General features: G+C 41.5%; 1 protein-coding gene across 3 annotated transcripts in view; it reads right to left on the bottom strand.

The window, feature by feature from the left end:
- The window catches only part of SPTBN1 (spectrin beta, non-erythrocytic 1), a 198,457-nt gene that overhangs the window by 1,721 nt on the left and 180,512 nt on the right, over positions 1-16,224 (bottom strand). For 2 of the 3 annotated variants that reach the window (XM_042932280.1, XM_042932281.1), the window contains 6 exons: positions 15,066-15,262; positions 13,834-13,946; positions 13,084-13,147; positions 8,467-8,705; positions 7,070-7,243; positions 464-506 (listed from right to left, as the gene is read on the bottom strand). In XM_042932280.1, coding sequence (XP_042788214.1) covers positions 464-506; positions 7,070-7,243; positions 8,467-8,705; positions 13,084-13,147; positions 13,834-13,946; positions 15,066-15,262 — 830 coding nt within the window. Of the gene's footprint in view, positions 1-463; positions 507-7,069; positions 7,244-8,466; positions 8,706-10,770; positions 13,148-13,833; positions 13,947-15,065; positions 15,263-16,224 lie in introns of those variants that run through there. The other variant, XM_042932282.1, reaches the window with a different exon arrangement.

The raw sequence follows: 16,224 nt of genomic DNA, 5'->3' as shown, positions 1-16,224 counted from the left end.
TCAAATCTAAAGCACTGCCCATGTTGTGGTTCCGTCAGCAGACCTTCTCTCCCTGCAAGGAGGGGTACAACCATGGAATGGTCAGGTAGAGGTGGTGGAGTGCAGCAGGGAGGCCCTGTGACTGGACTTCAGGATCCACATCCGGTCCTGGAAACACTTCACTGTGCCTCATCCACTGCAACGGGAGTTGGGGGGTGAGGTGGGGGGAGATTTTCCACTGTCAACTTCAGGGTCCTGGTACTAGCTCTCCTGACAGGCAAAGACACAGTGAGATGCCATTCACTGCCCCCTAGAGATATAAGGGGAACCAAACAGCTTCCTGTTGTTAGTGACTGTGGAGACCAGATGACAGAAGCCATGGCTGATCATTACTTCTATATGGAACACTGTAGATAAAGCTTATTATGCCAATAAACACTTGCAAATACCTAACTACAGAGAGAAATGAATCTTAAAAACTTACATCATCTTTGGCTTGGAAGAGGTACTCATTGCCATCATTTAGTCTGTAAATTGAAGGAAGAAGTCAGTCACAATTTGACTTAGGAAGAAACAAAACCCTCAGTTCCCAAAACCTATGTGGATATAAGCAGGCCACTGGAATCCTACCAGAACTGCCCATCAGAGCTCTGCATACATCACCACCTGTGCCCAGGACCCACAAAGGCCGAGAAACAGCACCTTCAACATCAAGAAGCTATATAATTGGGCCAATATAATATACACAAAACTTAATGTTTCAATCCACTGGCAGGATAAAAAATGCCCCCAAAACAATCAACATCTGGCTTTGCTGTGACAAAGGAGCACCTGAATCATTGCTCTACACTGAATTTAAGAGAAAATGCTTTAAAAATTCTAAGTCCTTTCATTACATAACCATAAAGGGAACAATCCAACAAGAAGATGTAACAATTATAAATATTTATGCACTCAACATGAAAGCACCCAAATACATAAAGCAGTTAATAATAAACATAAAGGAAGTAATCAATAGTAATATAATAACAGTAGGGGACTTTAACACACCACTTACATCAATGGACAGATCATCCAAACAGGAAATCAACAAGAAAAACTGGCTTGGATGACACATTAGACCAGATGGATCTAACATATTCACAACATTCCATCTTAAAACAGTAGAATACACATTCTTTTCAAGTACACATGGAACATTCTCCAGAAAAGATCACATATTAGGCCACAAAACAAGTCTCAACAAATTAAAGAAGATCAAAGTCATATCATACATCATTTCCGATCACAATGCTATGAAACCAGAAATCAATCACAAGAAAAAAAATCTAGAAGGAACACAGATACATGGAGATTAAATAACATGCTATTCGACAATTAATGTGTCAAACAAGAAATCAAAGAGGAAATGGGGGAGACAAATGAAAATGAAAACACAATGGTCCAAAATCTTTGGGATGCAGCAAAAGCTGTTCTAAGAGGGAAGTTTACAGCAATACAGAATTCATTAAACAAGGAAGAAAAATCTTAAACAACCTAATCTTACATCTAAAGGAGCTAGAAAAAGAACAAAACCCTAAACCAGTAGTAGAAGGAAGGAAATAAAAGAGCAGGAAAAAAAAAAAAAAAGAAACTAAAAAAACAATATGAGAGATCAATGAAACCAGGAGTTGGTTCATTGGAAAGATCAACAAAATTGATAAATCCTTAGCCAGATTCATTAAAAAAAAAAAAAAAAGGACTCAATTAACAAAATCAGAAATAAAACATGAGAAATAACTGACACTACAGAAGCACAAAGGATTATAAAAGCATATTATGAAAACTCACATGCCAACAAAACTGGGCAACCTAGAAGAAATGGGTAAGTTCCTAGAAACATATAACGTCCAAAAATTGAATTGGGAAGAAATAGAAGATTTGAATAGACTGATTACCACCAATGAAACTGAATCAGTAATCAAAAAACTCCCCAAAACGTAAGTCCAGAACTAGATGGCTTTACAAGTGAATTCGACCAAGCACTTATTATTTTTAAAAACTTTTTAAAAGTTTATTTACTTTGAGAGAGAGAGGGAGATAAGGAGAGAGAAAGGGAGGGAGAGAGAGAGAGCGAGCGAGCGAGCAGGGAGGGACAGAGAGAGGGAAAGAGAATTCCACACTGCCAGCACAGAGCCCGAAGTGGGGCTGAAACTCATGAACCATGAGATCATGACCTGAGCCGAAATCAGAAGTCTAAGTGACTGAGCCACCCAGCTGCTCCTCAACCAAACAACCAAACGTTTAAAGAAGAGTTAATACCTATTCTTCTCAAACTATTGCAAAAAACAAAAGAGGAAAGTTTCCAAATTCATTCTATGAGGCCAGCATGACCCTGATAGCAATACCAGATCAAGATACTACAAAAAAAGAAACTATGGGACCGTACCTCTGATGAACATAGATGCAAAATCCTCAATAAATTATTAGCAAACCGTTGGGGTACCTGGCTGGCTCAGTCAGAAGAGCACTGGACTCTTGACCTTGGGGTCGTGAGTCTGAGTCCCATGTTGGGTGTAGAGATTACTTAAATAAAAAACTTAAAAAAAAAAATATTAGCAAACCAAATCTACAATGCATTAAAAAAAATCACTACAATCAAGTGGGATTTATTCCTGGGTTACAAGGGTGGTTCAGTACTTGCAAATCAATCAACGGTGATACATCACATCAACAAGAAAAAGGATGAAAAACATGATTATTTCAATAGATGCAGCAAAAGCCCTCAAAAGTAGGTTTAGGGACGCCTGGCTGGCTCAGTTCGTAGTAGAGCATACAATTCTTTACTCAGGGTCGTGAGTTCAAGCCCCACGCTGGGTATGAGACCTACTTAACAAAAACAAAACCAAAACAAACAAAGTGAGAGGGAATATACCTCAACATAATAAAGGCCATCTATGAAAACCCCACAGCCAACAACATCCTCAAGGGGGAAAAACTGAGTTTTCCCCCTAAGGTCAGGAACAAGACAAGGGTGTCTACTCTTACAGCTTTTATTATTCAACATGGTACTAGAAGCCCTAGCCACAGCAATCAGACAACAAAAAGAAATAAAAGGCATCCAAATTGATAAGGAAAAAGTAAAACAGTCACTATTTGCAAATGACAACGTTATATATAGAAAACACTAAAGTCTCCACCAGAAAACTACTAGATCTGATAAACAAATTCACTAAGGTTGCAAGATATAAAAATCAATATACAGAAATATGTTGCATTTCTATACATGAACAGAAGTAGCAGAAAGAAAAATTAAGAGAACAGTCCTAAGGTGCCTGGATGGCTCAGTCGGTGGAGCATGTGACTCTTGATCTCTGGGTTGTGGGTTCCAACCCCACGTTGGGTGTAGTGATTACTTAAAAATAAAATCTAATCTTTAAAACAATTTTTAAGTTTACTTATTTTGAGAGAGAGAGAAAGAGAGAGCGCACAAGTGTGCACATAAGCAGGGGAGGGGCAGAGAGAAGAGACAGAACCCCAAGCAGGCTCTGTGCATCAATGCACAGCTTGATACGAGGCTCAAACTCCCGAACCTGTGAAATCATGACCTGAGCGAGATCAAGAGTTGGATGCTTAACTGTGCCACCCAGGTGCCCCTAAAAATAAAATCTTAAGAAAAAGGTCCCATTTACAATTTCACCAAAAATAATTAAAATAGCTAGGAATAAACTTAACCGAGGAGGTGTAAGACTCCGAAAACTATAAAACCCTGATGAAAGAAACTAAAGATGACATAAACAAATGGAAAGATGTTCCAGGCTCATGGACTGGGGAAAACACTGTTAAAATGTCCATACTGCACAAACCAACCTACAGATTTAATGCAATCTCTATCAAAATACCAACAGTATTTTTTCACAGAACTAGAACAAATAATCCTGAAATCTGTGTGGAACCATGAAAGACCCTGAGTAGCCAAAGAAATCTTGGAAAGCAAAAAAACCCCAAAAAAACAAAACAAAAAAAAAATTGGAGATATCGCAATCCCAAATTTCAAGATACATTACAAAGCTGTAGTAATCAAAACAGTATGACACAAAAATACTGGCACAAAATCAATGGAACAGAACAGAAAACCAAGAAATAAACCCACAATTATATGGTCAATTTATCTTTGATAAAGGAGGCAAGAATATGCAATGGGAAAAAGTTCATTCAACAAATGGTATTGGGAAAACTGTACAGTAATGTGCAAAAGAATGAAACTGGACCACTTTCTTATACCATACACAAAAATAAACTCAAAATGGATTAAGGGCCTAACTATGAGACCTGAAACCATAAAAACTCTAGAAGAGAGCATAGGCACTAATTTCTCTGATATTAGCCATAGCCACATTTTTATAGAGATGTCTTCTGAGGTAATAGAAAACAAAAGCAAAAGTAAACTATTGGGACTTTATCAAAATAAAAAGCTCCTGAACAGGAAGCAAACAATAAGCAAAACTAAGAGGGAACCTATGGAATGGGAGAAGATATTTGCAAAGGACATATCCGATAAAAGGTTAGTAATCCAAAACACATCAAGAACTTATACAACTGAACACCAAAAAACCCCAAAATAATCCAATTAAGAATGGCAAGAAGACACGAATATTTTTCCAAAGAAAACATACAGATGGACAGACACATGAAAAGACGCTCAACATCACTAGTCATCAGGGAAATACAAATCAAAATTACAGTGAGATATCACCTCACACCTGTCAGAATGGCTAAAATCAAAAGCACAAGAAACAACAAGTGTTGATGAGGATGTGAAGAAAAAGGAATCCTCACACACTGTTAGCAGGAACACAAACTGGTACAGCCACTGTGATAAACTGTATGGAGGTTTCTCAAAAAATTAAAAACAGAATTACCACATGATTCAGTAATTCCACTATTGAGTATTTAATCAAAGAAAAAGAAAACATTAATTCAAAAAGATATATGCACCCCTATGTTTACTGCAGCATTATTTAAAATACCCACAGTATGGAAGCAACCCAAGTGCCCATCGATAGATGAATGTATAAAGATGTGATCTATATGTATTTATACAACACACACACACACACACACACACACACACACACACACAGACACACACAATGGAGTAATACTCAGCCATAAAAAAGAATGAAATCTTGGTATCTGCAACGACATATATGGGCCTACAAAATATAAAGTTAAGTGAAATACATCAAAAACAAATACTGTATGATTTCACTCATATGTGGAATTTAACAAACAAAACAATGGAACAAATGGAAAAAATAGAGAGGAAAACCAAGAAACACATTCTTAACTATAGACCACAAAACGATAGTTATCAGAGGGGAGGTAGGTGGGGGGACACATGAAAGAGGTGAAGGAGACAAAGAGGACACTTATCGTGATGAGCAGTGAGCAATATATGTATATAGAATTGCTGAATCACTACACTGTACACCTGGAACTAATAAAACACTGTATTGTTAATTATACTGGGATTAAAAAATTATGATTCTTTTTTGAAATTCTGCTATAGAGCTGGCATCCCCCAATTTATAAATACCAGAGTTTTTAAACAGACATAAATAAAAGATCTAGATTTCTCTTGTTCTATGGTACATAGTAAAAGAAACTGTCCTTACAAGGCCATCCCTGATACTGAAAAGTCACTAGTTTAGAGGGCTCACTCATTCACTTCACTGAGGTACAGAAGGAGTGATCCTGGGGGGTGGTGTGGGGTGGGGAGGGTAAGTACCCTTTGCCAATATGCTAACCCTCTGAACCTGCATCAAGGGAGAACAAAGGGGGAGGGAGGCAGCCAGGGAGCCAGGCTGTCTGCGCCTTGTCTTACAGAGTGCAAACGTTCCAAGTTCTGAAAAGCCTGCCTCCAGTGCTCCTTGAAAGAGCTGAAGAAGTCACACCCTTTGAGACTCTCATTTGCAGTCTTCAGCCTATTCCAACTGACAGGACAGAAATGCAGAACTGAAGACCAAAGCTTTTCAGGTCCCAAGGCAATAGATCATCTTAGTATTAAACTAATTAAAATTGTAACCACTAACATGTTTACTTTCTAGCGGATAAAATGATTTTTCTGTCCATTTCCCAGTATAAGAAAAACTTCTAAGCTTGGATCCATTCTGTGGGGAGTACAGGTGTGTGTTCTACAAGCTAAAGACACTTGGAACTAGATGTTACCAGAATCAGCTAGAACATCTGCTGGGCAAGTCAGGGGAGCACGGACACCCAGTTCTAAACATTGCTTCCTACTTGTCTCCATCTGGCTCGAGGATGACTCAATTGACCCACCCCTAGCTAGCTCTTGAGCAAAGAATAGCATCTCCTGGGTCTGGATAAGCTGCAAAGATGGGTAAACTATTTTTCTAAGCTTCCCTTAAATTGTGAGATGTGAACAGTTCACCCTGTCTTAGGAGACAGTAAGTTCCAGCTTATCAAAACAAAGCTGTTTTCTTCAAGGTCGAGCTGTGCCATTAACCACAGGGAGGCCGGTGACTGGCCGCGGTCCCTAAAGATCCAAACTGAGACATGTGCCAAATTGCACTAGGTTCAGTGGTGTTTTATTTTTTTTTTTTAATATGAAATTTATTGTCAAATTGGTTTCCAACCAATTTGCTCATCCCAACAGGTGCCCTCCTCAATATCCCTCACCTACCCTCCCTCCCTCCCACCCCCCATCAACTCTCAGTTTATTCTCAGTTTTTAAGAGTCTCTTAGGTTTTGGCTCCCTCCCTAACCTTTTTTTTTTCCCTTCCCCTCCCCCATAGTCTTCTGTTAAGTTTCTCAGGATCCACACAGGAGTGAAAACATACGGTATCTGTCTTTCTCTGTATGACTTATTTCATTTAGCATAACACTCTCCAGTTCCATCCACGTTGCTACAAAAGGCCATATTTCATTCTTTCTCATTGCCATGTAGTATTCCACATTGGTGTTTTTTTTTCTAATGGCAGAGAGAAAGAACTGACTGATCGCAGTATCTGCCTAGTAAAACCAACCCCCAGAGTGAAAATAAACAGGGACATTACTCTTGGGAACCAAGAAATGCAGCACCTCGCACCTTAGCTTGAACACGTGTTTCTTCTTCTTGTAATCAAGGGCCACTTCACAGATGGCTTCTTTCAAACTCACAGGGACCTCGCTGTGGTAGGGAATTCCAGAGGCAGCGGTCTTTGCATCTTTGTAGAAACCCATTTCTTGGTTATTTATGACACAATAAACATTGTGCCAGGACCTGAGCAGTAAAGAAAGAAACGTCAAGGTTCTAGACCACACTTCCTTAAAGAATTAAGAATTTGATTAACATGAAAACAATCCACACACAATGTGATGTGACCCACTGTTAAAAGCCTTTCCTAAATTCTGCTTAAACTGAACCATGGAACAAAATTCCTCCGTGGGCCACTGGGACAGTGTACACGTTGGTACAGCGGTAGGTGTTTCTCAGAGTCTGGGGAAAAACACGGTGCCCTCTTCTATTAAAAAAATACTCTTGGCTCTGATGGGAAAGATTTTTTGCTGGTGTGGATACTCTCTGCTGTACTATCCTCTTGTGGTGATGCTGTACAGGGAAGGCTTCTCATTTGAAACATGCCTGTCCTTAAGCAGCTCCTCCAGGACCTCAGCTTTAATCCTGATGTGGCCTGGGGATGTGACAGGGAGGCAAATCCAGAGCCATTAGCACATGTGGAAACTCGGGATGAATCAGAAAAGGATGGCCTTTCCCGCCACGATATGGCAAACTGTCATGATTTACTGATTTTATCAGAAGTTACTTTACTGCCACCTACCTATATTAACATATAAATTTATGTTGTACTCAATGTGGATGGCAGCTTAGATGGGATTTCCTGGTCTAATGTTTGACCTGTACAACTGTAAAAGGTGGTCTCAGGCAGAATGGTTTACTGGTTAAGCACACTGGCTTTGGAGTCAGATAGGAATTTCACCCCAGTTAACACCATTTACCAGGTTTCTAAAGAATGGGCTTTTTTAAACACACAGAACCTCCATTTCCTTATCCGTAAAATAATAAAAGTAGGGTTTATTGGGAGATAGTGAATATAAACACCGACAGGGAGATATATCTGGGTAAATGAATGTCTTAAGAAAAATCTCACAAGAAAGAACACTTCACTTTAAGGAAGATTCCCTAGCCTCCATGTAGCACATTCCTTCTCAGGAAGTACTAGAAAGGCCCCTTTTTTGCAATTCTTATGCACACTTAACTAACCTTCTTTCTGTGAATAAGAAGCACTTATTATTATTAAGTGAATAATAAGCACTCTCCTCCCAACTTCCAATGTCAGCCCTAAGAAAAACGTGATGCCCAGGAAGCCAAGAACAAATGGACTTCACAAGCAACCCCCTGTCCCCCCAATTCAACTTGCAAGCGGATGCCTCTTTCTTTAATGGGCTGATTTCCCATCTTACTGCCTTAGCCTTTGCTGCTGTTACCTGCTTGAGGCTTTCTTATTGTGAGCCTCCCACTCGTGCTTCCGATTCAGGAAGCCTTCCATCTGGGCCGAAGGTGTCTCCTGGGTTCTGGCTGGCAAGGTGGCGGCACTCTGGGCCGGGAGGGCAGTCTTGGCTTTGCGGTCGGACGTGGGGGAGGGGATGGGGCTAGACTCCTTTGAGCTTGTTCTTTGCTCTGCGGCGCCGTTGACCATTTCGCTTGTGTCCACCGCTTCTGCCATCTAGGGACAGCGGAGAGGCCATTCAGCTAACCCCGTGAGCCACAGGGGCGACCACATACGCTCTGACTCGCACACGTGGCTGTGTATAAATGCCTGGCACAGATCGAGGCAGTACAGTAAAACCATTGCAACATCCCACAAAGCCAGCTGGACACCAAGGACATTAGAAGGTGGGAAGGGATTAATGCCTGCCCGCTTATGGGAAGATGAGAAAAGCGAAATGCCAGGATGAGTTTTACTGCACTCTGCTCCTCTGATCAATCCATTTTCTCTAATGGAACTCAGATCATTTCCTCTTGTGGTTACTTTAAAACAAAAGGACAACAGGAACAATCACACATATTAAATATGAGAGAGTGGACGTTATACAGCAGCCACCTTACAACCAAGGACGTCACCAGAAGAGCTGGAAGTTGAAGCGAAAGGGCATTCACAAACAGGTCGACAGACAACTCTATCAGAACTACACAGCATTCCCCCAGAGTAAGACAAGAAAGACCTCCGGTTTCTGAAAATGCTCTGGCTCTCCTCCCCCACCCCTCAACACATCATCATAAACACATGCAGAAATTAGGATGACAATCATGCATTTCACATCTACCATCCCAGTTAGATTTTGGAACTTAAGAGCTGGAAGGAAATGAGGCAAGTCAACAAACATCAATTTAACCACATCTGCCGGAGTTGTATCGTGAGTGGGTTGTAGTTTGTGTTAAAGGAGCTGGAAAAGCCAATCACAGTCACTCAACACCACACGGCTATTTACCCCCAAACACAGACAGAACCAGGGCCTTCCCCATCACGTGTTGGTTGATCACGGTGCCTTGCTGCACTGAGACGAGAAAGCCCAGACACAGCCAGGCTTCCCGCGGCTCTGACCGGCAGGCTGGAGACGTCTTCGGGAGCTGTTCCTTCCCAAGCTCATTTATATTGTAACCCTCAGGGCTTTTCGGCTTTGGAAATGCAGTAGGGTCTCGGTTCATTATCGCTTTCAGCCTGTGTACCATCAACTGTGTACCATTAACTGTCGCGGCCCCCGGCGGGTACACCCAGGGCATGGGATTAGCAAGTTACTAAAGCTGGGTGTGGCTGACGCTTTAGTGGATTACAGACAACCTGCACCCCTTGTACACGGACAAACATGGAGGTGTCAATGGCAACGTTCATTAGATACGTCCCCCACCACTGCTGCCCAGAACCAAAATGACAAGTTAGCAGCAACAACCTCAGCAGGATAAATGGTAGAACGACCACCACTGCCTTCAACACTCAGATATGTCAACTCTCAGGAACTGGATCGCTCATTCAGGTCTTCTATCTACGTGGGTGGGTGGGAGTCAGGAGTTTCTATTCCACATACACAAACTATCACTGCCACCATCAGGGTTTAGGGTGAACGAGAGGCTTTGCAATTTAAGGGTGTTTGTGACCGGAACCCTTTACCCACAAAGCAATGTGGAAAATGGAGTCTTAGGGCAGGAAGACACGGGGAGAGGGGGTGTACGTGTGATTATCCTGGTCTCGTGACACCCTGTAGACGCGTGCTTATGAGCGACAGGCTATTTAAATATTTCTCTTTTCTTTCACTTTTAAAGGAGAGATGCAGGAAGAGAAATAACAACCAAAAAACAAAACCCTGAGTCCAAAGAAAGTGAATGGATTTTGAAGTTGACAAATCTGTTCTAGTGTGGAATTTCAGGAGACTTCTGATGGGAAGGAAGTGTGAGTTTGGTTTGAAAGGCCTGTGCCAGGTGAGTCCAGGGAAACATAAGGTTAGTGTGTATAGAAACCAGGTTAAAAAAAATTAGTGCTGCAGCTGTGACTTAAAAACTGCTAGTGACAGCAGTGACCTGGACGGAGTAGCATTTTCTGAAAAAAGGCTAACATATATAGCATTTGGTCAGACTTCAAGGTAGGTGAAGGCCAGGGAAGCCTCTTCTGGGGGAAATTCTGCAGCAAAAATTTTTTTCTTTAGAGTTAGAAGGAAAGAGAAAACCCCAAACCAGTATGCAGAGATAATTAATGTTTATGCAAATGAATCACTAAACCAAGAAAACAAGGGAAATAAAAGGAACAAAATGAATTTTAATGGACATGTGCTGAAGCATGCCAACAGACAACACATCACTAGAGACAAACATCAAAAGCAAATCATAGCGCTATGACCATACATGTGACTCGCCCCCCCCCGCTCCCCACCCCCCCACATTGCTTCTCTTTAGCGATTAGTCCAGAGTGCTTTAGTGGCTGGGTACACCTGAGATCTTTAAATCAGGAGGTGAATGAGCATAAATGCAACGTGACAACTAGTAGCACAAGAAACACCTGATTGGTTTTCTAAGTGCATGAAGCAACACTATTTTCAAGTTCATTAACTTGAGTCTCTGCACCACAACTCAAAAGAATGAAAAGGCTTTTCTTTTTTCAATTATAATAAAAAATTTGTTCTGGCAAGCTACAAATTTAAAAATCTAGATAAAAATAGGCATGAGAACAAATGCCAAAAACATTATAGCACTCCTTCTCTGTGCTTACGTGGTTTCTTTTTTTTTTTCCTTTTTTTTGTCTTCTGAATACAAAAAAGCATAAAATTGGGTGTTATTCCAGATGATATAAAATTTAAACATATATATATATATGAAACATCACATATATACATATAGATCAATGACACACAGAATTTGGAGCCAGAAACACACGTCAGGGCTCCCTAATAACCAAAAGATAAAGCAGTAGTTTTTTCTAAAATGAATTTTGGTGTGTTTAAGGCAGAGACCCAATAATGGTGCACACTACCCCCAGAACATAAGAAGCTTGGCATCTATCTATATACCCATCTACAGTTACAAGTAGATAGATATGTACATAGAAATAAGGAAAAACAAACAAGATGCTATATGATGTTATCCTGACAAAAGAAAAAAAAAAAAGACATGCATCATGAAATGAAAAGACAAATCAGACTTAACTCATGGAAAACACATATCAAAACAGGTTTCTGATTTCACTAACATCTAAATATGGCAAATGAGCAAGTGACTGTCTCACAAGGCTTTGATGTAGTATGGATTTGGTTCTGTTCTTTCTTTATCAGTACCAGGAAATCCCCTCTTTCATAAGCTTTTATTCCTAAGGAATAGAATTTATGTTAAAACATATTCAATCCCTGCTGGTGGTCTGATAAATGCCATCCTAAAAGACTCCTTATTGGAGAACTCCACAAAAGGTCGTGAGAAAATGAAAAATAAATGAGAAGATCCATATGAGACATACAACGAAATTTGTCTACACAGACACTAAAATTACTCCTGAAGCCAAGCGGTGTCCAACGGCTCCTAGGGGTGGTCCACCACATGCATGGTTCAAGTAATCAGGGTGAACCAGAAAGGCTTCTGTTCTGTTTGTTTGAAAAACTTAAACAGTCTGACACCCTGAAGTCATCAACTGAATGAAGAGGCCTGGAAGTCTGAGAGGCAGGCTTCCGAAACATGCTGAGAGCCGCTGCCACCCGCCACATTGGGCGTCACGGTGGTGCCGACAGTGATCAAGACGTGGGGGGCGCGGCAGAGGTCAAAAGGCACTTCACTCCTGAGGCTGGCTGCGTTATTTGCTGCAAGTAAGCCTAGAAGTCTCAATTCAGGTCTTGGCAGAAAAAAATGAGAGGAACTCATTTGGAAAAATAAATAATCCAAGGGTCTCAAAATCATTTCAGATTCTGCACCTAAAATTAATAGCGCTTCCCAAGTAGATCCAACCACACCCCCCTTTTCTTCCTTGCTCATTTTCAATGAATAAAGGCATCCTTCATGGAATGTGACACAGGTGACTTACAGTTTTAATCTTAGTACTAAGAATCTCCTTCCTCTTATCCCAGTCTTCCTAGTTCCTATTCAACTATTGCAGGTTAATAACATCTGTAAAGGGGGCTCTGTGTAGTGCAGTATTGCACCCTGTTAGTATAACTGGATGTCATACCTGTCGGATTCTAGTTTTCTTCTTCATTTTGCTGTAATCTCATTTAATTTCAATAACTCATGTAAGGCTTTCGCTGTAAAATCTTAATAAAGTAAAAAGCTCACAATAAATAAACAAAAAATTAAGAATGTTGCTTTAAGGCAACTGAGCATCCATCATTAAAAGACCCAAATAAACATGAATTAAATGCAAACAAATATGAAACCAAGGAAGCCTACGAATTAGGGAAAATTTTAACACTGTGGGTGAAGTGGAAGCCAAAAGGTCAAACCAACAGGATTTGGAAAGAGTGGTTCTTGACAAATGGTAGTGAACTTCACAGTCCAGACCACGGCTGGTCACTGGCTGTCCGTCTGCTATTAAAGTTTTTGTAGTTTTGGTAGGTTTGAGAGCGGTAACTAACCCGTGGAGATCCCTGTTCAGTCGGCAAACCGTTCTGGGAAACTTGTTCTCCTTTTGAGGTATCCCTGTTAGGTAAAGCAGGGAAGGAGGACACAGGAGGGAACGGAGGGAGAGAGAGGAGAGGGAGAAAAACAGAGGATGAGAGAGAAGAACATCAGTCAACTTTATTATAGATTTTCTCTTAGAAAAACATACGCAACCCCCTTTTACATAACGTAATTTCTTTTTAAGAACTTCCCAAGTGTTCCAAACCAACTCTAGGTAGAGAATAAGACCACAGGCATGCTTTTTCTCCCCAATAAAGGCAACATTCAGGGTTGGCATGGGGCTCTTACCACAAGACAATAATTAGCTTTTCAGAAATAGACAATAATTTCTGTTCTTTACGTGAAGGACATTCAAAAAATATCACCACATAATCACTGGCCTGAAATCTGGGTGGTTCACTCCATCCATTTAGTCACATGGAAATTCTGAGTGAGGGTGTGTTTGTGAGTGCGTGTGCAGGCAGTTGAGTGAGCACTGTCCACGCTCCACTTTTGCCGCCTACACAGTAGCAATGTGACTGTGGATAAGTCCCTGTTCTCCAATGTCATCCTGGGGTGACTGCACGGATTCTAAGTACTCTACAGAATTAAGAGGAAGGGCATGTGGCAAGGCCTAGCATAGCACAAGCTTAGAAAAGATGCTCTCCAAACCTCACTTGCCACTGAAACTAAGACTTGAGGAGGGCAGGCTGCCCACGACTCACCACTGCTGCTGGGACTCCATCTCCTCGGAAGCCTTCGTGCTCGGCTCGGGAGAGGGCGGCCGCCTCTTCCTCTCCTCTTCCTCTTGCTGTCTGCGCACTTCCAGTAACTCCAACTGAGAGAGAACACGATAATGTTCAGCAGAGCCCCAAACTCTGCTCCAATTAAGGAAAGCGTTCTAGAGGAACCCAGAAAGCCCTCCTGTCTGAGTTTTCCACACTGGATCACGCTGGACAACCACAAACTCTTAACATCCAGCAAGATGGCACTGGGATCACAGGATCTGCAGCTACAACCCCAAACTACTGCAAACAGAGATCTGTGTGACACACAGGCCTACTCCATGGGGTTTGCATGTCCCCTGGGACATGGGTTTAATTTCTAAACCAACTATGCAGCTTTCAACTTCATTTAGGAAGAAAGCACCTGAGCGTGAGGGTCCACGTTTACTTCCCATCAGAGCTCAAACACCAGACACAGAGCTACAATAAATCTCAAGGAAGCTTCTTGTGCTGTGGTAGGCATTTGTGTTCAGCTCAAACCCAAATAACACATAAACAAAAGCCACAGGGTAGTCTAATTGAAACTAAGCCATTCCATAAGCAGTATGTACGTACTAAAAGTATTCCGTTTGACACAAAGTATGCAGGTATGTTTTAAGTCCCCAGACCTGTAGAAACCAGGAAGAACACCATTTTTGTACACCATAAAGGATCAGCTTTCTACCAGGAGTACAAGTGTCATAGGAGAGGAAATACCAGTGAGTAAGCCCTATTGTAAAGCTTTAATTTTAATGGTGACAGAAGAAACAATCAGGAATGGGGAGAATTTTCAATGGTCTGGGATCCAGCTATTACTTGACAGAAATTCTAATTCTGAAAACCTGAAGAAAACTGCAAGACTAACAAACTCACCTACAAAGCAAAGCTTTCATGAGATATAAGAAGAAAAACAGATCAAAAGAGAAAAGCAAAGCCCACTCAATCAATTCCCCGGCAGGTAGCTATCGTAAAAGTGATCACAAATCTAGGTATCCAGGAGTAACTTAGGGAGTAGTTGTCCTGGATAGTCTTCCAGGTCCTGGATCAAGAGAACAACCATTTCAGGAAGGTCCTCACTGTTTCTAAAAACAGAACAATAACATGAATTCTCTGGTCTAGGTGGTGAGCAGACAGAAGCAGCTGCCAATGGGAACCAACAAGCAAAGCACCCCTGGCATCCAGCAGTCACTTACCGTTGTCAGCCTTTCCAGGGCAGAGAACCTCTCGTCCCAGGTTGCTGCAGACTTTTCAAAAGCCTCGTGGCGCTTGATGAGCTTCTCCACCTCATCCACACTCTGGCCTATTTCTCGGCTGGATAGGTATGGCTCTTGTCCGAGCAGCCAGGCCTCGGCCACACTGGCGTCCCGTGAGAACTGGTGGACCTCCAAAACTGCACAGAGTACCAAGAGTGAGTGCTGGCCAGCAGGGTGACCTGGCAATCAGGGAGGGCACTGCCCTCTGGTGGCAGCTGCCCACACAACCAGTCTATAGTCTAAATCTGCGCTGTCCAGCAAAAATGTAACGTGACCGACATATCCAACTTTAACTTTTCTAGTAGCCACATAAAAAAATAAACTGATGAAATTTAATAACAAGCGGGTCAAATTAAGAAGTATATTTTAGACAGCCTAATATATCAAACTAGTATCATTTCAACATGTAAGCAGTATCAAAAAATTGAGAGATGGAACTTTTTTTCCTTATGCCTTTGATATCCAATGTACATTTCATACTTATAGCACCTCTCAATTTGGACCAGCTCCATTTCAAGCTCTCAAGAGTCACTTGTGGATGGTAGCTACCACATTGGACAGAGAATAGTGCAGGCCTAGAAGGTATGCTCTACTCACTCAGCCCTACATCAGTGAGACAAGCCTCAGAGCCCTGAAGGAATTCAGTCTACACACAAAGATTAGGCTGATGAAGCAGGCATTCATCAACCACCCTTTCTGGGATGGTAGTTATAAGTTTTATTTTGAGGGGCTGAGAGGGAGGAAAGGATATGGGGAGTACTCTGGAAAGTGGGGACAATATGGGCTAAGGCTTCTGCTTTCCTCATTCTCAAAACATATAGACCAAATTCTCATCCAAAGAATGTTCGAGAGCAGGACTTCTTTTCCAAAAGAGGGCTCTAGCCCAAAGGGTAACGTGCCTTCATTTGGTATTTTATACACATTTTACAAAAGGCCTCCTGGGTTCTGTTTCTAGTGAGCACCCTTGGTGTCTGAGAATGGGGTTCTAGTACATGAACAGAGCCCAGAGCCCCACACACGCAGAATGGCAAAGTATGGCAAATAATGCTTGAGCTGGGCTACCTTCAGTGTTCATACCTATTATTAAATGCTATTCTCA

This window comes from Panthera leo, chromosome A3 (genome assembly GCF_018350215.1).
Source record: "Panthera leo isolate Ple1 chromosome A3, P.leo_Ple1_pat1.1, whole genome shotgun sequence".
Classification (NCBI taxonomy): Eukaryota; Metazoa; Chordata; class Mammalia; order Carnivora; family Felidae; genus Panthera; species Panthera leo.
The sequence above is the reverse complement of the archived record's forward strand: the minus strand, read 5'-3'. Positions and strand labels throughout refer to the sequence as shown.